Source organism: Sabethes cyaneus, chromosome 3, assembly GCF_943734655.1.
Source record: "Sabethes cyaneus chromosome 3, idSabCyanKW18_F2, whole genome shotgun sequence".
Classification (NCBI taxonomy): domain Eukaryota; kingdom Metazoa; phylum Arthropoda; class Insecta; order Diptera; family Culicidae; genus Sabethes; species Sabethes cyaneus.
Genome location: NC_071355.1, coordinates 41,504,833 through 41,527,656, shown reverse-complemented (window position 1 = coordinate 41,527,656; position 22,824 = coordinate 41,504,833). Strand labels below are relative to the sequence as shown.

General features: G+C 38.9%; 1 protein-coding gene across 4 annotated transcripts in view; it reads left to right on the top strand.

Moving 5' to 3' along the window:
• LOC128743669 (very low-density lipoprotein receptor-like) overlaps positions 1-22,824 on the top strand; it is a 726,292-nt gene that overhangs the window by 434,998 nt on the left and 268,470 nt on the right. Inside the window, exon 1 of one of the 4 annotated variants that reach the window (XM_053840290.1) lies at positions 3,660-4,783. The exons of the other annotated variants lie outside the window; for them this stretch is intronic. Within the exon in view, the coding sequence (XP_053696265.1) occupies positions 4,678-4,783 (106 nt within the window). The 5' untranslated portion in view covers positions 3,660-4,677. Of the gene's footprint in view, positions 1-3,659; positions 4,784-22,824 lie in introns of those variants that run through there. 4 annotated transcript variants of the gene reach the window in all.

Below are 22,824 nucleotides of genomic sequence, written 5' to 3'. Positions count from 1 at the left end.
GCAACCTTTGAGACATTAAAAAATTTCTTTTAAAAATCACTTGTGTGCATCATAAAAGTTGAAATGGTAATGGATAACTAATTTCTGTATGAGTAGTCCTTATCCTTATCCTACCACAGGGGTGAGGGGTCTCAAACCATCATAAAATAAATAAATTTGTGGTGTCTGATCTACCTCATTCCAAATTCAGTCCAGTGTACCTTAGGGCAGCATCCTGGGACCATTGCTATTCGTTTTATTTATCATCGATCTATGTTGGAAATTAAAGTCTCCAAAATTTTTATACGCGGACGACCTCAAATTTTACCGAGTAATCACGACGTTGACAGATTGTTGCGCACTCCAAACAGATATCAACACACTCATGGATTGGTGCAGTTTTTGAACAGAATGGAAGCAAACGTGAATAAATGCTGCATAATATCATTTACCAGGTTACGTGCACTAATTGGGTATTTTAGCGGTATTTAAATTCTCGCATATTATGATAATATATGATGTCACTGTAAAGTCACATGAAGACTTTTTCAAATTTGACGAGTGAAAGTAATAAAAAAAGCATTTTTTTCATTTAAAAATTTTTTTTAGGATAAGACGATAGCTTATAAGTAAACCATTTTTCTTCTCAGCTCGCCTTAGACAACACAGTGGATAGATAAACTATGGTCATCAGCCGATACAGGTTTCATATGGGAGCTGGGGGAGCTGTCAAAAGGTCGGTCAAAATGAAAAGCTCTATCAGAAAGATAGAAGAGAGGAAGAGAACTTCTGACATCATTTCAATCAATCGACTTGGTTGATATCTGTCAAACAGCAAATCATTCTATTTTTGATTTTTATTAATTTTTTCATCAAATATTCACTTAATTGAAATAAAAAAAGAACTGTTAGATTCAGAAAACGACGGGCTATCAAATGAGGTAAAAAAAGCAACTTTTTTGGGAAAATTAAAATACCCAATTGTGTTTGATTATATCATGGCAGCAACCAGTTTGGAACGAAAGGCAACTGTGAAAGATTTGGGAATTCTGATCGATAGTAAACTAAGATTCGTAGAACATATCTCTGCTGTTACGGCTAAGGCATACGCAATGTTGGGGTTCCTGAAAAGAAATACGAAGTTTTTTGCAGATATCTACAGTTTGAAGACCCTGTACTGCTCGCTCGTGCAGAGTGTTCTAGAGTATGCTGTGCAAGTGTGGACACCATATCATGTAGTTCACATCAACCGAATCGAACGTGTGCAAAGGCAGTTTATTTGTTACGCTCTTCGGAATCTTGGCTGGAGGGATAGGACAAATCTACCACCGTATGAAAGTCGCTGCATGCTGATCGGCCTACCAACATTGCCAAGTAGGCGAGTATTCCTTCAACGCATGATTATTTTCGACGTTATAGCAGGCAACATCGACTGTGCGGATATATTGAGCAAGCTACGCTTCAACACGCCATCACGGGTGATGCGCCAAACTGACTTTTTTCGGCAATTGCTTCATCGCACTGTTTACGGAATGAATAACCCGCTGGAAGTTTGCTGCAGTCGTTTCAATGAAATTTACTATCTATTCGACTTTGGTTTGTCAAAAAATGTATTTAGACTAAGAATTAGTAGTATTTAGTTAGATAAGTTTTATGTCTGAGCGATGTTTCTTTATGTCGAAGATAAATTAAAATTAAATTAAATTAATTTGTATTTCATTTGTATGGGAGTCCCCCTTTTTAGAAGAAGAAGGGGTCTCAGTACACCATATAAAAAACATCTTACCTCTAAAAACCCCCTAATGTCAATTTTGATTCCTGTTGCTTGATTAGTTCTCGAGTTATGAGGAAATATGTATATTATTTGTATGGGAGCCCCCCCCCCTCCTAAAGACGGGAGGGGTCTCAATTTACCATAAAAAAATCTTGCCTTCTGAAACCCCTACATTCCAAATTTGGTTCCTTTTGCTTGATTAGTTCTAGAGTTTTGAGGAAATTTGTGTTTCATTTGTACAGGAGCCCCCCCTCTTAGAAGGAGAAGAGGTCTCAGTACACCGTAGAAAAAAAATCTTGCCTTCTGAAACCCCCCCATGCCAAATTTGGTTCCATTTGCTTGAATAGTTTTTCAGTATTGAGGAAATTTGTGTTTCTTTTGTATAGGAGCCCCCCCTCTTACGTCCCCTTAAAATTGCCCTCTCACCCCCTATAAAATTGCTGGTCATTTTATCTATCCAACGACATATAAATTGTTCGGTTTCGTTCAGTAGTTTAGTAGTTATTAGCATTTGAAATCTTTCATTCAAACGTTACACTTCTATTTTCGTTTTCACAAAGTGCTACCCAGTCCCAGTATAGTAAACAAAGACGTAGTCCTACGTCAAAAGAATCATGCAATTCCGTCCTGCCGTTCTTGAGTTTATCCCTTACAAACAAACGAACCAACTTGGTTTTATTATATAGATAATATCCGATTAAGTGCGAGTCGCTCCGTACTACTCTACAATTTTGTGCTAAAAATCGTATGTGTGTCAGTCATTATCATTATATACGACAGAAAATCAACTTAATCCCACTTGATCTAGCTTTAGTTACGATTTCGAGTTTGTTCGGAGATATTTACGATAGTTTTCGTACATTGATATACGAGTTGGTGCTAGCTGGGTTGTTCTTTCAACGCCTGAAATGAAGAACGGCTGCAGGAATGTGTCCCTGTATAAAAGTGTTGCTCTAATTATTTATGTAAACTCGTGATGGTCGACGTCAGACAATGTTCAACAGGGCTTTATCGTAGATTAGCATGTAACGTCTCGCTGAAGAACAATGTGCATAGTCTTTGAGACTTAGCCAAAGCTTTTCGATATGAAGTAAATCAACACCAATAGTATCACTTGAAGAACCAGCCTCACTCCCATTCTTGTTTATCCGACTGACCTAGTGGCGAACTTATGCAACACCAGTAGGTAGCCCTAACGTAGGCGACAATCGGCGACTGTCACAGACAGCAGCTCCAGTCAGTAGCAGCCTATAAGCACTTAACCAAAACGTTTCTCGTGTCCAGTTATCTCATCAATAGCCGTTCTGTATAGCCCATCGTCATCATCACCAACATCACCATCATCATCATCAACACCATTCAGCATCAAATGAAAAGTTTCCATCTTCTCGCGGGGACCGTGGCACACGAGCTGTTGGTGAAACTGACCTAACCTGAAAACAGCAAGCGACAGGTCCAGAGCAGGTGACGCGCCGCGAGTAGCAGAGCAGTACGGATCCTAAAACAGTAGGCGACGAAACTTTCGCCGTCAATCGGAGGAATGCTGCCGCTGAGTTGTTTTGGAGCGAGAAAACTCTCACCGTCGTCGTTCCACCACGTGCATTTTGGGGCACTCACTGGAAGTGGAGCAGTTGTCTGGCGATAGCTGGCTGGCTGGTTGTTGTTACTCAGTGATAAGCCAGCAGCAACTGGGTGGCAGCTTTGATGATAACGATGAATGAGAGCGTGAGAGGGCGTGAGAATTACGACGATGAATCGGAGCGAAAAAAAAAAAGAGAAACCGAACTCAGGCATCCTGTCCGATTGTGGTCCAGATTCAGCACACACAGCATCCTTCTAGCGCTAACTAGCGCTCGCAGCATTCAGTTTGTCAGATCGTTCCGTGCTGGAATGTCACGAATTGATTATTGATCCGGGAAAAAGCTGAAAACGACTCGAAAGGATTGTATCGCGCGTGGCCGCTGTCTACCGTACCATAGCCTAGCCTGCTTCGATTGGTTGTCTCGCAGGGCGAGTGAAAATAAGAAGGATAGCACTGACTTGGAGGATTTGTTTTAAAGTTCCGATTCGTGAATCGTTGTACGTGTATGTCTGTGTATGTGTATGAGTGTGTGTGTGGGTGGGCGAGTCCTTGAAACTGAATTGAGATATAAAGTGAAGAGGATATTAGAAGGAAAAGTTTTTCGCACCCGGCGCTCGGTACAGATTTTGGCAGTAGGAAATTTTGCGAATCAGGCAGGATTGATGCAAGTGCAATTGTTTTTAATTAAAGCATCCTCGGCCGTCTATCAGATCAGCAGAGAGAGAGAGGGTGCAGTGTTGTGGCAGTTGCGTTGCGGATCCGCAGGACGAGCGAAGTGGCTTCGCGGGTGTAAGCCGGTCAGTGTCAATTGTCTGCACAAGACGGGCCGGATTTAATGGGATTTGAGGAGCTTCGTTCGGTCCTTGTACGCTACCAGCTCTAAGAACAACAGTCGCTAGAGCACGGCACGGTCACGGGCGGGTGGCCTTCGCGGTAGGGTGTGCGTGCGTGTATGTGGGCATGTGCCATTGTTCGGCGATGAAGTGCATTTGAGTGCAAGATAGGTGGCCTCTTTATACTGCAGCACCGGGTATCAAGGATGCTTTAGGTGAGCAATTGTCGACAGTGCCGAGTGCAGTTTGCAGCTGGGATTAATCTTGGCAGAGTAAATAAATTTTCGGTTTGAAGAAGCAGAAGCACACCTACCGGGAGGAGGTGTGCGCGTTTCGGTGTTTGTGTGCGTTCGCGTGATTCGTTCAGCAGCCAGCCAGCGGAAGGACGTGTGGCCTATCGTCCGTAGAGGGCGAAGTGATTGTAGTTCGGGTTTTTTTTGCTTGTGTTTCGTGGAAGGTTTTCGGTGAAGACCGTTGACTACCGGAGTGGAACTGCGATAAGCTCAGCAATGGCTAGTGGACGCTTCGTTGTTGGCTGGATGACGCTGCTGGTAGCGACTGGCTATGTCCAGTCAGCCATACCTCCGACTCAGCTGTCCAGGGCAAGTACAAAAGGTAAGAGTTGAGCACGCCATTGTTACGCCACGTGTTTTGTTTATTTGTAATCTTTTTACTAGATCTGGTAATTCTGTTCGGTTGGTCCAGTGAAAGAGTATCCACTTTCTAGGTTGGCTAAAAATCGTAGTCTTTTGTAGATTGAATTGAAATGCAATGTTATCATACACAATAATACAAAAATTGCTTAACTCTTTTAGCAAATGGAATTTCTATTATTTCAAATTACACATTATTCTGCAGTCAGTGTGCTTATAATTGAAATAAAATTCCAGAAAAGCAGAACCAGCACCGGCAGTACAGCAGTGCTGTTTGGATTAGTTTTCTGCAGAACTACGATTATATCCAAAGCAAAGGAAAGATTCGAAAATAAACCATTCATGGGGCTTACTCCGAACTCTCTTTGCTTGTGGGTGTTGAAAATTAATAAAGAGAAGTAACTGTGCACTGTTTACATTGGTTGTCTGTAGCTGCTGAGCAGTAAATGCAAAAAGGCAAAATAAATAGCTCAAACTAACGACTTTGCTGGTTTTCTCGGAAGTCTAGAATCTATCTAGAGTCGGTAGAATATTAAAATTCTGGTATTTGATTTGCTATGAGCATTCTTTCGAAAGATAGGGTTTATTTCTAATTCCCGTCGTAGTAAGGAAAGCCACTCTAATTTTCATCATTTCTTAGGTGGATTTAATGAATACTTCAAAAGCTCTGCTGCTGATTTGACTCAAACACACTTACCTTCCGATCCGTGCCCTTTGAATCCACTAAAAAACGATTAATAAAGCATTTGATTGAAATTACGCAACTGACTTTATAACTTAAATTCGTCGTACCGTTTTAAAATCCGTCCATCAAAATTTTTCATCGTCCGAACTAAAAATCACAATAATGTTTACGAAGCTAGCGCGCATGTATTTGTGTAGGACGGCATGACAAATGTTATTCTGCAAAATTTCTGCAGGTCAGGCAAGTTTTCCTGGCTATAGAATAACGACAATGCGTTGCGTGAGTTATTTTCATTTTATAAATGACGGAAATTGAAACGATTAGTCGACATTTTCTTCTTCGTCGCACGAAAAAACGTTGGAAATTTGGCTACTAGGAATTCTTTAATGAAAAAAAGCATTTAAATAAATCTCAGCTCACTTTGATTGATCGCGTATAAGAGGCAACAAACTAAAATATTAGAAAAACTAATTTTGCATTGTGTGTCATAAAAATCGCTGATATTTTTAATAATTTGTGTTGGATAGGACCGGAATAGGTAATTACGACGAAGCAGCAACATACCCTATTACATTTCTATACAATCATTTGAAGCGGCCACTATCCTGGCCACACATTCTGTTTGTCCACTGATAGAATTTTTTTCTCACCCACACAGTTTATTAATAACTAGGAAAATGTTACCTAAATCCTGGCACTGCACCTCTTCGCATTTGGTGAATATTTCCTTTTTCGAAATCATCTCGCCGAAAAACTAAGTCCGCAGCAACGAAATGCGCTAAATTATACGCAAAATGAAAATGAATCGAATAGTCTCCAGTCCAGACAGATGCTGCTAATGGAAATTGCATAGCTAATACCACCAACAGGTGGTGGGAACGTACCGGTTTGCTTTCATATTATTTCACTGAGCACTGAATTTTTTTTTCAAGAATTGGTTGCACCACAAAGTCTGTATGTGCAGAGCAGAGAGCCGAGCAAAATGTTGTGAGCAAATGCTGTGCGCTTTATTAATTATTCAAAGTGATTTTTCTGCATTCGTTTTTCATACAGTCAATGAGTTCTTCTGCTGGAAAAAATCTGCCGATCCTTTGATAGGTGGTTTGTAGGCTTAGTGTGGTTTACTGTGGTAGTTGATGCGCATTTCTCAACCGTTGTAATAGTTATTTTAGTTGACTACCAGAAAATGGCAGTTCTCTGCCATGTACGATAAAATAGGTATGTTTTGATGTTTGAACAACAAAATATCCATTTAATTTCATAAGCACTACTCAATAACATTGCAGGGTGGTCCAAAATAAATTTGTACTTCAAATCTATCATTGTCAAATATGCCATTCATAACGAATCAACAATGGTTTTGTGGTTTCAAGTCATAAAAAGAATAATACAAATTATTTGAGGTCAATCCTTGAACTACGTAATACACTCTGCATTCGGCATTGTACTGGCGAGAGGAGAGGTTGACACAGTGGCATTCGCTGGTTCTGTTTTGTCGTCGTACATAGTAAACATCAGTGGCCGGCCGGAAACAAAAAACCTTGGGTGTAGACGTCTTCAAGACTTGACCTTTCATTATCGACAGACTTCACAACCGCCTATTAGAGTACAAGAAAATTATGGGATTAGTGCAAGGATCGTACTGACTCTAGTTGCCGACATTCAAGCATACGATGACAGGTTTGTTAGACCGGTAACGTATCTCGAACACTTACTCTCTAATGGGTTTGTGGTCAAACCCTACCGGTCGTTACTGGTAAGATTCGCTCATTCCAAAGACGCTGGTTCGATGATACACAGGTTTACAGAACCCTTATCGAGTAGTTTCCTCGAGCCATCAAGGAGCTATTATTAAACACTTGAACAAATACTGTAATAAACACTGGCGTGTCCAGGCTAGAGCACACGGGATCACGAGTCTCGAACTGTAACCTGGCAGTCTTGGGGACTTAATTTGTTCGCTCAGTATTTTTTTTTTTTTCCATGTGTGGACTCATTACTGCGACCAGTATAGTTGATCTATTGTAATATCGCCCGGGTGTTTGCTGTACGACCTGCACTGCATTTCTTTTTGCTATAATCGCTATTGAGTGAGCGATATGCTTATTTTAAATTGTATGCGTGCTTGCGTGTATTGGGGTTTACCCTTCCTTCAAAGCTTGATCTACTTTACCCACTTATTCCTCGCTGCCAGCACTATCCCATATTATAGCCGTCCCTGGCGAGGACTCATTCGTACCTCTGACCAGTACACTTAACTATAGGAGGGACATTTGCACTGTCAAGAGGCTTCAGAGGGTAAATATAGAATTCAGCACGAAGGAAGGGTAAATGGAGAGGCCTGAGAATAAACCCATGCTAAAGTCACTTGACATCGAATGGCTTGATTCTATTAAGATTCGAACCCACGACCACTCGCTTGTCGCTCAGTATTTTAAGCCCAATTTCAAGTCTAAGTTTTTCTGACGGTAGTTTTTTATAACGGCGGAGGGAACGGTAGAAGACATCAATCAAACAAAGATGTTGATAGAATTTCAGGGGAGATAAGGCGTGAGGAGGATTGAGCTGTAAATTAGGTGAGGGAGGGTTATTGAAACAACGCTTATTAAGTTTGTATAACGCTTCTCGTTACCCAAGTACGGGAGGTGGCATTCACGGTTCGAGCCAAGCTATAACGAGTGCCAATTATAACTGAATAACCCAAATTACCCTGCGTTGCTTCAATGACTCTCTATTACCTAATTTTCCGCTCTTTTCCATTCACGCCTTGACTCCCCAATGAATGATACTATCATCAACTTTGATTCATTACTTTCTTTTACCGTCGATTGTAACAAACTATAAAATTGTAAAAAGATCTAATTTCCTATTCAATTCCGAGTCCGGTTTAAAGTTCAATTTATTTCAAATTTCCAATTTGGTCTCTGGATATTAATTTTGTTATTTTACTTTTAAATGCGGAATTACGGTTTGACCGCTGACTTATGCTGGTTTTTAAATTTTGTGTTTTCTTTTGAGTTTACTTTTTGACCTTTGATTTCATAAACTTTGGACTTTTACCTTATGGATTTTGAGCTTTTACTTTTAATTGAAACTTTGACTTTTGACAATAGGAACGAGTTTACCAGTGCCACCAGTTTTAAACAGTTGAAAATAAATGAGCCAAAAATACACTTTTTTATTCATATTTTCAAAATCTTTTGATAAGGACTACCAGGGATGGTTCGATCACTTTGACTCAATTTTGATTCATTTGACAGTACCGTCTCAGTCGAACAAAATTTGACAAAGTGGTGTATGGGACAATTGTAGAACTAGTTATTAGCTACAATTTTGCTGAATAAAGTTTTGCTGTATATTTTGGATTTACAGTGCTACAATGCTAGTACCTCTTTAGTAACTAAGTGAACGTTAATTTAGTCACTAATGAGTTACTAGCATTGTAGTTCCGTAAGTACAAAAGATGCAAAAAAACCTTTTTCAGCAAAATTGAAGATAATAAGTAGTTCTACGTATGTCCCATATACAACTTTGTGAAATTTTGCTCAGCTGCGACGGTACTGTCAAATGAATCAAAATTGAGTCAGCGTGATCGAACTATTCGTGAGGACAACATCATGAATTACTTAACCATAGTTTTAATTTTCACAAACACAATTTACTGTGTTTCCGACAGGAAATATGATGAATTAAAAATTGTTTTCCAAAAACGTATATTTTTCAGCTGCTGAAAACAATCGCCGCCTCGCTAATAAGCAATTCACCATATTTTTCAACACTGATTTCAGTGATTCTAAAAGTCAAGCACGATAGGAACGCGAACTTACTGAATAGGGGGAAAAGTTCGAGGGATATTTTATGGGGGCGTATAAAAATGCAGATTTCAGGACTGCTTAAAAAAGCACCTTGAGGGTTAAAATATGTTCGATCTGATCAAAATTAGTTCCATCGCTCCAACTTTTAAAGCGAAAAATCAAAAGTTTAGCTAACCAATAGTGTCTTTCAATGGTAGCAGCTAGAAGAACTAAAGATAGCAAGAAGATTGGTATGCTGATATCCCCCACTTAGTCAACCCATCGCTTGTAATAAGGTAAAACAATCAGTGCCCCGCTTAGACTGTTTAAAACCGGTTCTTTACCCTACTTTTGATTTACAAATTTTGAAATTACACTTTCGACGTTGTGACTCTTGGCATTTTACATTTGATTTAGGTATTTCAACTTTTGACTCTCAATTTATGACTCAAATCTAGACTTTCGACTTTGAATTATATTGACGTTTAATTTTTAGCCGTTTCGAATTTTAAATGTTGACTTTTGAATGTTTACTTGACATTTGAATTTTTGCATTTGATGTTTACTTGTTTAATCCTCGATTTTGGTTTTCTATCTTTCGATTTTTAATTTTCATCGTTTATATAGAATTTTGCCTAAACTTTTGACTTAAATTTTCGTTTTCGACACTTGTGGTTCACTTTTTGATTTTTTTTTAAATTTTGACTTGGGGAAGTGTAAATATTTGATATGAAAAATATAAATTTAGATAAACCTAAAACTCTTGATATTAGGCTAAAAATATAGGCTTAGCGAAAGTGAGAGTTCGAACTTTCAAAAACAGACACTGAGAAAGCTTGCAAGTTGTAGCCAAAATAGGTATCTGTCAAGAATAAATATACATAGTAGAATTTAATTGGAAAGTTTTCTTTTTAATTTAATTTCTTAGCTTTGATGGCGCGTGCAATTTACTATAGCTACTATATAATAAATTTTCCACGGTTTCCGTAGTTGTGCAGCATATGCGCATTAAGTTTTATCGTGTATATTGGAATGAATATGCACGATAAAATTTAATGCGCATATGCTGCACAACTGCGGAAACTGCTGAAAATTTATTATAGTGGAGAGTAGTCAACAGTGAGACAACAGGAACAGTGAGTGAACGGGAATAGCTACGTCATAAAACATTCAAGATCCATGATATTTTCATGCAAAGTCAAGTTTGTGAACCTACATTGCATAATGTAGTTTGAGAAAAATTTGTTGATTTTTTTACATATTTTTCATCAAAAATTAGTTTTGGGGGGGTCAAAGTAAATTTTGTTGCTATCATTTTCAAGTGATTTTCAACAACAAAATACATATTATTATTATTGCTAACTCCGCTAGTTCACTATTTTTCATAAAATATTCCTATTGGCAACAGTGAGACACAGACTCGTGGGTGACACTGAGACATAGCTGTTGTCATGCAAATTTTTTTGATTTTTTTTGTGTTCAATTGCAAATCAATCCATAGGAATTGACTGTAAATGTATTCTGAAGTGTAAGTTAAAAGTCAGATGTTCAGGATTTGTCCTTTATATGAGCACTAGCTGACCCGACAAACTTCGTATTGCCACAAATTAACCTGTGTTGTACATAAATCATGAATCTCGGATGATCTTTGTCACTTCTCGAGTTTTGCAAGCCCCCCAGTGGGCGGCGCTTCCGACGGCGGGTCACCGGCAACACTCGCGACCGGCTCGTCCTGAATGATCTAGTGTTACTATAGATAGTTTTTGTGGTCTTGTTATTGATTAATGTTTTATGGAAGAGTCTCGAATTTCTCGAGTTGGATTAGTTTTTGAGTTTCGCAAAAATTTCTGTTTTATTTGTATGAGAGTCCATATCCCCCTACCACAGGGGTGAGAGGTCTCTAACTATCATAAAATAAATTCAAGACTCAAAAATCTCCTACATGCTAAATTTGGTTCCATTTGCTTGATTAGTACTCAAATTATAAGGAAATTTGTATTTCATTTGTATGGGAGCCCACCCTCTTAAAAGGGAAAGGGGTCGTAATACACCACAGAAAAAAAATTCTGCCATCTAAAACTCTCACATGCCAAATTTGGTTCCATTTGCTTGATTAGTTCTAAAGTTATGAGCAAATTTGTATTTCGTTTGAATGGGAGCCCCCCCTCCTAAAAAGGTAAGAAGTCCTAATTCATCATGGGAAAAATGGTTGCCTCCAAAAACACCCACATGCCAAATATGGTTCCATTTGCTTGATTAGTTCTCGAATTATGAGGAAATTTGTATTTCATTTGTGTAGAAGCCCCCCCTCTTGAAGTGTGGAAGGATCCTAATTCACCGTAGAAAATATTTTTGCCTCCAAAAACCTCCACATGCCGAATTTGGTTCTATTTGCTTGATTAGTTCTCGAGTTATGGGGAAATTTGTATTTCATTTGTATTGGAGCCCCCCCTCCTAATGTGGGAAGAGGTCCTAATTCATCACAGAAAAAATTCTTGCCTCCAAAAACACCTACACGCCAAATTTGGTTCCATTTGCTGGATTAGTTCTCGAGTTATGAGGAAATTTGTATTTCGTTTGTATAGGACCCCCCTCCTAAAGTGGGGAGGGGTCCCAATTCATCATTGAAAAAAAAAATTGTCTCCAAAAACACACACATGCCAAATTTGGTTCAATTCGCTTGATTAGTTCTCGAGTTATGAGGAAATTTGTATTTCATTTGTACAGGAGCCCCTCCTCTTAAAGTGGGGAGGGGTCCTAATTCACCATAGAAAATTTTCTTGCTCTCGAAAACCTTCACATGCCAAATTTGGTTGCATTTGCTTGATTAGTTCTCGAGTTATGAGGAAATTTGTATGGAAGTCCCCCCTCTTAAAGGGGAGAGGAGTTATAATTCCTCTTATAAAGAGGGGAGGGGTCTCAATTCACCATAGAATAAATTCTTGTCACCAAAAAAACACCCACATGCCAAATGTTGTTCTATTTGCTTGATTAGTTCTCGAGTTAGGAGGAAATTTGTATTTCATTTGTACAGGAGCCCCCCCTCTTAGAGTGGGGAGGGGTCCTAATTCACCGTAGAAAATTTTCTTGCCCTCGAAAACCTTCACATGCCAAAGTTGGTTCCATTTGCTTGATTAGTTCTCGAGTTATGAGGAAATTTGTATGGAAGCCCCCCCTCTTAAAGGGGAGAGGAGTTACAATTCCCCTTATAAAGAGGGAGGGGTCTCAATTTACCATAGAATAAATTCTTGTCACCGAAAACACCTACATGCCAAATTTGGTTCTATTTGCTTGATTAGTTCTCGAGTTATGAGGAAATTTGTATTTCATTTGTATAGGAGCCCCCCCTCCTAAAGTGGGGAGAGGTTCTTATTCATCATAGAAAACATTCTTGCCTCCAAAAACACCTACATGCCAAATTTGGTTCCATTTGCTGGATTAGCTCTCGAGTTATAAGGAAATTTGTATTTCGTTTGTATAGGAGCCCCCCCCTCTTAAAGTTGGGAGGGGTCCCAATTCATCATAGAAAAAAATTTTGTCTTTAAAAACACACACATGCCAAATTTGGTTCCATTTGCTTGATTAGTTCTCGAGTTATGAGGAAATTGGTATTTCATTTGTACAGGAGCCCCCCCTCTTAAAGTGAGGAGGGGTCCTAATTCAACATAGAAAATTTTCTTGCCCTCGAAAACCTTCACATGCCAAATTTGGTTCCATTTGCTTGATTAGTTCTCGAGTTATGAGGTAATTTGTATGGAAACCCCCCCTCTTAAAGGGGAGAGGAGTTATAATTCCCCTTATAAAGAGGGGAGGGGTCTCAAATTACCCTAGAATAAATTCTTGTCACCGAAAACACCCACATGCCAAATTTGGTTCTATTTGCTTGATTAGTTCTCGAGTTATGCAGAAATTTGTGTTTCATTTGTATGGGAGCCCCCCCTCTTAGTGGGGGGAGGGGTCTCTAACCATCACTAAAACCTTTCCTGGCCCCAAAAACCTCTACATGCAAATTTTCACGCCGATTGGTTCAGTAGTTTTTGATTCTATAAGGAACACAGGACAGACAGACAGACAGACAGACAGACAGACAGACAGAAATCCTTCTTTATAGGTATAGATAAATGTATGTGTGAAAATAATCGGTATTTTCAATCATACCCGTAATAATGTATACTTTATAGACACAATAAAAAGCACGACACAATAGACATGTTCTTTATTACCCAAAAATATGGTTTAAATCGATTTCAAATTGGTGTCTCAGTATGCAATACTCGTTGTCTCACTCTTCCCACCTATTGGTTAACAGTGAGACAAAAATACACCCACACGTTTGTGGTTGTAACTAATTTAGCTTATAACCAAAACGACTGGAACTTTTTTTCAGGTAACTAGAAGAATACACCTATCAAATAGATTGAAGAGCGCGTTGGTAGCTATCACCAAAAAAAACACTAAAAATTTTTGGAAAAAAGTGTCTCACTGTAGACGTCTCTCCCCTATATTTTTTGGATAGTTTATTATGATTATCTTTGCCTTCTCAGTTTTGATTTTTGACTTTTGAATTTCGACTTGACTTTGAATGCATGCCTGATTATCAACTTTCGATTCGTTGACTTTTATTTTTCTGACTTTTGATTTTGTTTTTTAAATTTTGCCGTTCCATTTTCGATATTTGACTTTTAATGCTGGCATTTGGTTTATGACGCTCGTTTTTTTTTTTAATTTTGACTTCTAAATTTTACGTTTCAATATTTTAATTTGGATGTTTGGTTTGGAATCAAATCTTTTCATTTTCATCCGCTGGATTTTGATTTTTGCGTGTGATAGATAGATATTCGACTTTTGAATCTTCATTTTCAATTTTTGGCTTTTGTGCATTTAACCCTCTAACGGGTAAGACTGTCTGCAGACGACCTTCGCTTTTGGAGCCACATACAAAATTTGTCTTAAATTGAAAATATGAAAAATATGTTCAGTTCAGATTTCCTGACATTTCAATATCAATCACAACATTCCGAGCATGCATTCAAAAGTTATCATCTTTCAAAAACAAGATTTTTTTAGAAATGTCGGGAGAACAACGTGTCCACGCATCATATTTCCATGGATTTCAGGGCAGCATACGATACAGTCAAACGCAAACAGCTATGGCAGATGATGGTATGAGTACGGGTTTCCGGACAAACAGACGCGTCTGATCAAAGCTACCCTGAAGCGAGTGTTGTGTTACGTATTTGTTTCGGAGGCACTCTCGAGTCTTGTTGAATCGCGCAGAGGGTTGCGACAAGACAGTGGACTGTCCTGATTTATGCAATTCAACATCGCGATGCGCGAGCAACGAAACCAGAGGAATGATCTTCAGAAGGAGTAGTCAACTCCTAGCCTTCGCAGAAAACCTCGACAGACTCAAAACGAAGGCTTGCGTCGAAAACCGAATATATATGGTGGGAAGAGGCTCCAGAAAAACCAACGTTCGCTTCCCACGGACAGTGACTATTGACGGCGATGAACTGGAGGTGGTTGATGAGTTCGAATATTTGGAAGCTCTGGTCACGGCGCGCCGTCAACGCTAGGAGTAAAGAAATTCAACGGCGCATTCAAGCTGAAAGTCGAGCCTTCTTTTCCCTCTGCAAGACGCTTCGATCAAGTAGCATTCGCCACCGCACAAAGCTGACGATGTACAAAACACTAATCAGCCCGGTAGTCCTCCACCGACTTAAGACAGTAACTTTGCTTACGGAAAACATATGTGCACTGGCCGTGTTTGAACCAAAGATGTTGCGGACTATTTTTGGCGGAGTACAAACGGATAGCGAGGAGTGGCGTAGGCGCATGAATTACGAATTGCAGGCACTATTTAGAGTGATTCCCATCGTACAACTGGCGAAAGTTGGAAAACTACGACCACGTTATGTAATCTGTTCTCTTCAAGAACCCCACCGGCACCAGGAAAAGAGGAGAGGTTCAACGCGCTAGATGGCTCGACCAGGTTGAAGCCAACTTGCGTATGTCGAAACGCTCAACGAATTGGCGAGGAGTAGCCCAGGACCGAGTACAGTGTGGAAGAATTCATAATACGGCAAGAGCCACCCTGGCTTTATGCTGGAAGAAATACGCCAGTATATTAGTCCAAATATTTTGCTACTTTTAAGTTATATTTTGTTTTGTTCTCGCTATTTCAACTATTTCAACTTTCCTCTCCGATCTATACTTGGACCTCACCAGTGGTAGTCCGACATCGATAACGTCGTTTGCAATTTTATTGTACAAGGCACTCACGGACTGAATGGTTTTCAAAATAGAAATTAGCCTAATATACAGCTATCTTTAGCAGCAGTTTCTGCACATAATTCATTAACATCGAAAAAGGTTAGACTTATTAAGGTATCGATTTTTGACCGACTCTTAACACCCTTCCCTTTTTATCTGTGCCAATCTTTCATTCATCATTTTCTCTTGTAATGTTCTACCGGAAGTTCATTGCATAACTTTTTCCATACTATTGCATTACAATATGGTAAAAGTTCTACATTATTTGTAACAACAGCTCTGTTTCTGTTCCACTATTACAACACAAGTATTACGTGGCAATTAGTGACGCGTCAAACACACACATCCGACATGTATAGTATCGTATGTTGGCCGCTGACCAACCGGAGTGGGCCTGCCAACCGCTAAACACCTGCTCTTCACTTAACCAGGACCATCCAGGGATACGTTTCGCGTGTCTGCCGCGCGGATCGGAAAGTTTTTCTCGCATCTTTAGGTTGGGAAAGTTTTTTTTCCCTCCTGCACGTGGTTGGAAATATTCAATACCCATCATTGATATGCACGGTTGCCGGTTGCTGCCGACAGCAAGTTTCTGCTCATCGTCAGTCAGGACGTATTTGCACACCGGATGAAAGGATTCCTTTTTCCCGTTAGTTTAACTTAAGGAAACAAGTAACGGCATTAGGAAGCCGTCCTGTTTGCTGTGGGTGCTGCTGACTGACCCCCATCGAAGGGACGGGAGCAGGGTTGTAGTTTGCCCCTGCTGTGGTTAGAAGAGCAATCGGAAATGCTAAAAGAGACATCCTGAGCTAGGTATTAAGCAGTTGGTTGTTTGTTTTAATCAAAAAAGTTTTCCTATTTCGGACGAAATAGTTTGTTTCGTTTGAACCTTCCCTGAAGGGCATCCGATCAGCCGTAAGCAGTGCTAGTATTATTACATCTCCGGATAAACTTTGTCAGCTAACGAAAGCTGCGTACGGTATTACATCAGTACTTTTCGATTATCATCATCATCCTCATCATCATCGTCGTCGTCGTCCTTCTGGTGTGGGCTAGTGGTCTCTTGGTTAGGTTGGGAGATATCCATCAACGAACGATGCAAGCACACTCACTGCACATAATTGGCCATTAAGTGCGAAGCCTGTCCGACCACTTGGAACCGGATTCTGGCCGCAGCAACAGCAGTAGCAACAGCAGCAGCAGCATCGACCGAACGGACTTTGGACCGGAGAACTGGATCACACCCAGACTGCTGATGCAATTTCGATCGGACCAACCGTAAGCTGCACTCTAGCCAGCCAGCCAGCCGTCTGCTTTTGCTCACTCGCTAGTCCTGCTGCACTGTGACGGACCCATGTGTGTGCGTCTGCGGACCGGAGGCATTAGAATCGATTCAATTTTCTGATAATGGAATGCTAAATTTACTTCATCGTGTTTGTTGCGCGAAACGTTGGATGCCGGCACGGTAGCGCGGGAGTCTGTCTACCTTGAGAGGTCCCATTTTTCCGGGATTGGGATGTCAGCAACGATGAAGCTGTGTAGTAATCGGATTTTCCTACCGGTGAGTGAATTGCTACCGGACAAGTGCGGTGCAATTCTGTAGGAGTTTTTGTTGAATCCATCAAAGTGCTTTGAATACTTTCGTTTTCTATTTTACCGATTCTAAAAAAAACCAGTAGTTTAAGTAAACTTGACTTGATGGCAATTTTTTACACCAAGCTGTTTGCCGAAAAGTTCTTTATTCTCGAAATGGATCCCTATTTAGCAAAACGTTCAACACCGGGTGACTTACCGTATAGTTGTAAACACTTTCCAGATGTCAATCGATTTCGTCAATTCATCTATGTACACTTCAGAGTGATTTGCACATAAATTGAACCTTCAAGAGCTCTTACGTTTTGTTCCTCGGCTCCATTCTATCCCCACCGATTATGCTATGCGAATGGAAAATACTCGAATCAACAGCAGTGAGAGTGTTGTCGGCAGCAGCTAGTGTGACGATGGATTGAAGTCTGTTTTTTTTCAATTCGAGCTCCATCGCAAATTATAACCTTATCGACGGAAGTCTAGAACAAGTTATACCTAGTAGAAGCTTCGTTTGCCTCTAATTACCCTACCCATTCCAACAAAGTCACCTTTTTCCCGCAGGCTAATATTAGCGTCATTTCATGTTTTAATCGGTTATGATTGCACCTGCTCTCGCATTATGCGACTCGTTGGGGAAGATGTCATTCGCAATCAACATAACTCTCTATTGTTGATAACTGCCGCAGGCAGTGCACAGAACACGTAACACCGAGTCTCACCTATTTTCTAATTAAATCATCTTCCTTTGCTCCTTCATTTGCGGTAGCCGGTCTAGAACGAGTCTAGGCGTCAAGCCTCAATTATCCCCAATCTAGTTCTTCTTCTTCCTCTTCAAGGTAGTTTCGAAAAGAACTCATAACGGAAGCAGTGAGTGAGCAGAGCAGTTTCCTTCTTCTTTGTTCGAACCAGTAGTCGGTCAATCGCCCGAAGCGTAATCGATCACTTAATTAGCTGGTAGGTACTGTTAAAACTCGACATGAGAGCGATTCCTGCCGCCATCCGTCGGTAGTCAGCTGCAGTTGTTTGTCCTCCAGCTGGGATCGACAGCAGTTTTGGTGACAAATCGATTGGTTGTTGTGTGCAATTATTGCCACTTGTGTAGTCTACTTTTAGCCAATAATGGGATTTAATGAATGAACAATTGAGTGACTTCTGATGTACCACTCAATCAGCTGATGGTACTTGTGGTGTCAGTAACTTCGACATTTAATGAAATTATGTGATGTTTTGTCCAGACCTTGCTTATAGGAACTGTTTTCATTCATTGTCTGTTGAAATAACCGATGAAACGAGCAACCGATTTGTTCTTACGTACCAGTATCCGAACTTATTTCCTCCAGGGGTCGTAATACGAGCAGAAATCTTGCTGTTGGGTAACACTCTAGTTAACTTAAACAATGCAATTTAGAGAGGAAAAATAACCCGCGGAATAAAAGCCTACAGAAAATGCTTGTTACATAATAAAAAGAACAGGTCCCACAGGAGAACCTTGAGGTACACCAGAACTGATTTTAATTAGATGCGATGAATTCTTTTCGCTCAGCTTAATTATTTGTTGGCGTTTAGTTAAATATGGTTCAGAGAGACAGTAGTGGCAGCATTGGTATGTCAATACAATGTTGCTAAACTCCACATGAAGAGCTTCTAAAGGGTTTGCCAATAGGAAGGATAGCATTATGTTAGTTGTCAAATCTTTGGTTAAATGGATTTGTCTTCAGTATAGTTTTCCATTTCATCCTAATCATGATGATTTTATGTAGACATAAAACATCCTTTGGACACCTTTGGAAATTGTGCAAACGTTCTGTCTAAATTGAAGAAGTGTTACCGCTATTGAAAGGAGAATTTTTACAAGATATTAGGCCGTTTTTGAGACCCTAGATAACACTTCTAAAGCCGCTTGGTTTTATTTAAATTTTATAAAGGATTTGATCCATTACAAATTATTTTTAAAGTTTTTGTTTGTTTTGAAAATTAAGAATAGATTTGGTTTGATGCATAAAAAGACATAGAAGGCTTAATTTTTTTGCGTGAATTGAAAAATGTCATGGGTTGCTTTCAACGGTCCAACATCGGAAGAACAGAAACTTGAAATATAAAATATTTGTAACAGATAAATAAAATAGTATGAAGGTCTGTTCCTAGGGGCACGAACGAGAAGCTCACGTAGGACTAGGGATGCAGATTCAATACGACAAAGCTTGACCTTTTGCAAATCTTCGTCATACACATTTTTATTTACTGTATTGTAGAGCTTGTAGTAACACTAAGCGTTTCATCAGGCCACAATTACACTTCTTCTGGTGATTGGAGACACATTTTATTGCATTTTAAAAATTTTATGTGACTTCTAGCACTTGAAGATATAAGGATCTTGCTCAAAACATAAAATATATGTCATCGGACGCCCAACTTATGATTGAACGGAAAAAATAAATAAATAATCTGGATTATCATTTACCACTGGTTCACATTCGTCAATTGCCATGAAAATAGTTGATATATGAGCTGTTCCGAATTATAGTGGTCTATTGACCATTCAGTGATTTTTACAGAAAGCACAATTGTCTAAAAAACTCTAAACAAAATTCTATTTAATTATTTTCTCCTAACCAAATGTTCTAATGTGTATAATATAAAGTGGTTGAACATGAGAATACATAAAAAATCCCAACTTTTGTCATAATATACAATTTATTCATACCAATGTACATAGACCACTATGATTTCATATATAATTTACCTGCAATCCGCAAAACGTTCCCGTAATATAGTGGTTATTTTGGCATCAAAGATGGCAGCTTCCGTTTTTCTGAAAATGACCGCATATGACTGGAAATAATATAAAATTTCCACAATATGGGTATCAGATGAAAGGGTTTAACGAGCAAAAGTCAAATAATGTGTTCCGACGTAGTTTTGAAATCAAGAAAGGGTCGAATATAGATTATTAACAAATCCCATGTACACAGACCACTATAATGCGGAACAGAATGGGCATTCTGTTCCCAAGCAAAACTTCAGCATGCAAAAAAGCAGGTTCAAAAGCTACTTTTTTGAAATTTTTATTGTTTGCATAGTACATCTATGCAAATGTACATCTATGTACATCTATCTTCTATTTGATGCTTCGGTTATTAGTTATTTCATACAGCAATACAGCAATGGCAGCAATACAATCGAAAGTATGTAAACAATTACATGCAACAAATTAAACGCCCAGAACCTATTTTCGGATTAGACAGTCGCTAATTCTTTTTCACTTTGAAAATTGCTGCATCACGTCACATGCATGAATATTCCGTCAACTTCTTCTTCATATAAGACATCAGTTATGAATAAATTCTAACAGCATTTGGATACAATCGGGTGAGAGATAGGGTTGGTCGCTCACTCTTTTATAACTGTGCACTTCCAGTGCATCAAATTGGACTAGGTTTAACGCGATCTAAAAAAATCTTGTTGGGATGAAGAGACTTATTACTTTTTCTTGCGCACTTCCCTAACACAGACATCTAGGTTAATAACGGTTCTAAGAAATTTTGTTGGGACGAGAGGACTTTATTACTTTTTTGGCTTACTTCCCAGGCACAGATATCAAATTAGTATAATTCTAAACGTTGTAAAGAATCTTCGACCTATTGGAGCGGGAAACCTTTGTGGTGTATTTAACTGCCGTCTTTACTTATGAATCAAGGTGATCACCAAGAAAATGTATGGGACTATTTGACCTTGAAACTTTTCGTTGATTTTCACTAATTAGTGATTGAAAAAGTTAAAATGGAAATCTTATAATTGCTACATCTATTATGAGTCGATATCCAAATTATCCGTTTCCAAACCATGAAAATACGTTCATAATTGGCAGAACTATTAGCGTTCAAAATTTTTCATATTTTCGTGACGCTTGCCTGTTTTGATTTTTTGGAAAGACACTCCATGCCAAGCCTTGCCGTAAGTCGTAGTCCTACGTCAGAAACAAAATACAGAAAACTGACATCAGCAAAGAGAAAAAAGAACAGAACCTCACAACACAAAAACAAAATTAAAAGAAAAAACAAAAATAAAAAAAAGCAAAAAAGCAGGAAACAGAGAACAACAGATAAGTAGTAAAACAGAAAAACAGATGTCGGAAAACAGCAAACAGAGGCCAAAAGACAAAAACACTAAAACAGAAAGCCTGAAAACTTAAAAACAGAAGAACAATAAAACAAGAGCAAAAAACAAAAAAAAAAGATTTACAGGAAAACAGGAAACAAAATCACAAAACAAATAATAAAAATACGAACAAATAAACATAAAACGAAATGATAAAGAAATAAAACTTACTGCGTTTATTAGTAAAACAGAAAGACAGAAAAACACAAAAACGTCAAACAGTTGCTAAAACAGAAAATGAACTCAAAACGAAAAACAAATTAGGCCATTTGTTGCGTAAGCAAACAAGAATGCGACGATTTTCCGGTTTCGTAACCCGACTTTATTGTTGTACTGTGTGACAGGGTTATAAAATCCCTTTGGGATGAAATCAAATCAATTGTACATTAGTTTTAAGTTTTAACTAGTCTTCGTGTAAATTTTAACAATATGCTTGTGTAGAATATTTTTAACATAATAAATTTGTTTATCGTTACTCACGTTTAGTGCCTTTTTGTTGCAGCAATTATAATTAACCGTATGCGTTGTAGATTAGATCTAGATAGTTTTAATTTAGGTTAGTTTTGTATCGTATGTGCATGATGTAACAATTTTACCTGTATGTCTTTAGATAAGTAGATAATAGTTTAGCGTAAGAAATCCCCTTTAGATTTAATATAACTTATACTATTTTAGGCACTTTTGAAATTAATAATAAGGAAAAAAACTAGGTTTTAAGTAAATTTTTTCACCGCACTTACTCCACATGTACTGCTTGCAATTAGAGAAAGAAAATGACGGTCTCAATCGTCCAGATCAGAGGATGACATGCAGATGACGTTCGGTCGGTCACGGTTGCCAGTCGGCGGAGTTTCGGCACTCGCCGCAGGTGTGTGACACCATTTGTCCCCCCGCCCTTTAAAATTTGCTCTAAAAATCGGGGGGCAAAAAACTACAAGTTATACAGCCCTAAGGGTTGTACGAAAGGGTGACCTAGGACTATATCAGATCATTAGATCAAAGACTAATGTAAACTGCATTTCGGGCACATATATGTTTATAAGAATATGTGAGTGTCGTCGTTAAGTGTCGTTAATGTTTGAAAGAGAAGAAAGAAATATTCACATTCAATTCTTCATTGGTGGCTTTGAAAATACGTGGACGAGGGTTCATAAGTACAACGCCTGCAATCATTGAAACATAGAGTTTTCTTTTAAAAATCACTTAAGTGCATCATAAAGGTTGAAATAGTAATGAATGACCAGCCCACAGATTATTGTATTATATACGATTAAGCATAGCTTGACATTTTTTAATAATCTTACTTCAACTTGTATGTGGCCTTTAGAAGGGCCATTGGTTACAAATAACATCAAAGCCAAAGCACGTTAATCGCAAATTTGACATGCCATTCGAATGTCCTTCTCTTTTGACATGAATGACAACGGGCACGTAAATTCATATTTCATTTGTATGGGAGCCCCCCTTCTTAGCAGGGGAAGGAATCTCAGTACACCATAGAAAAAA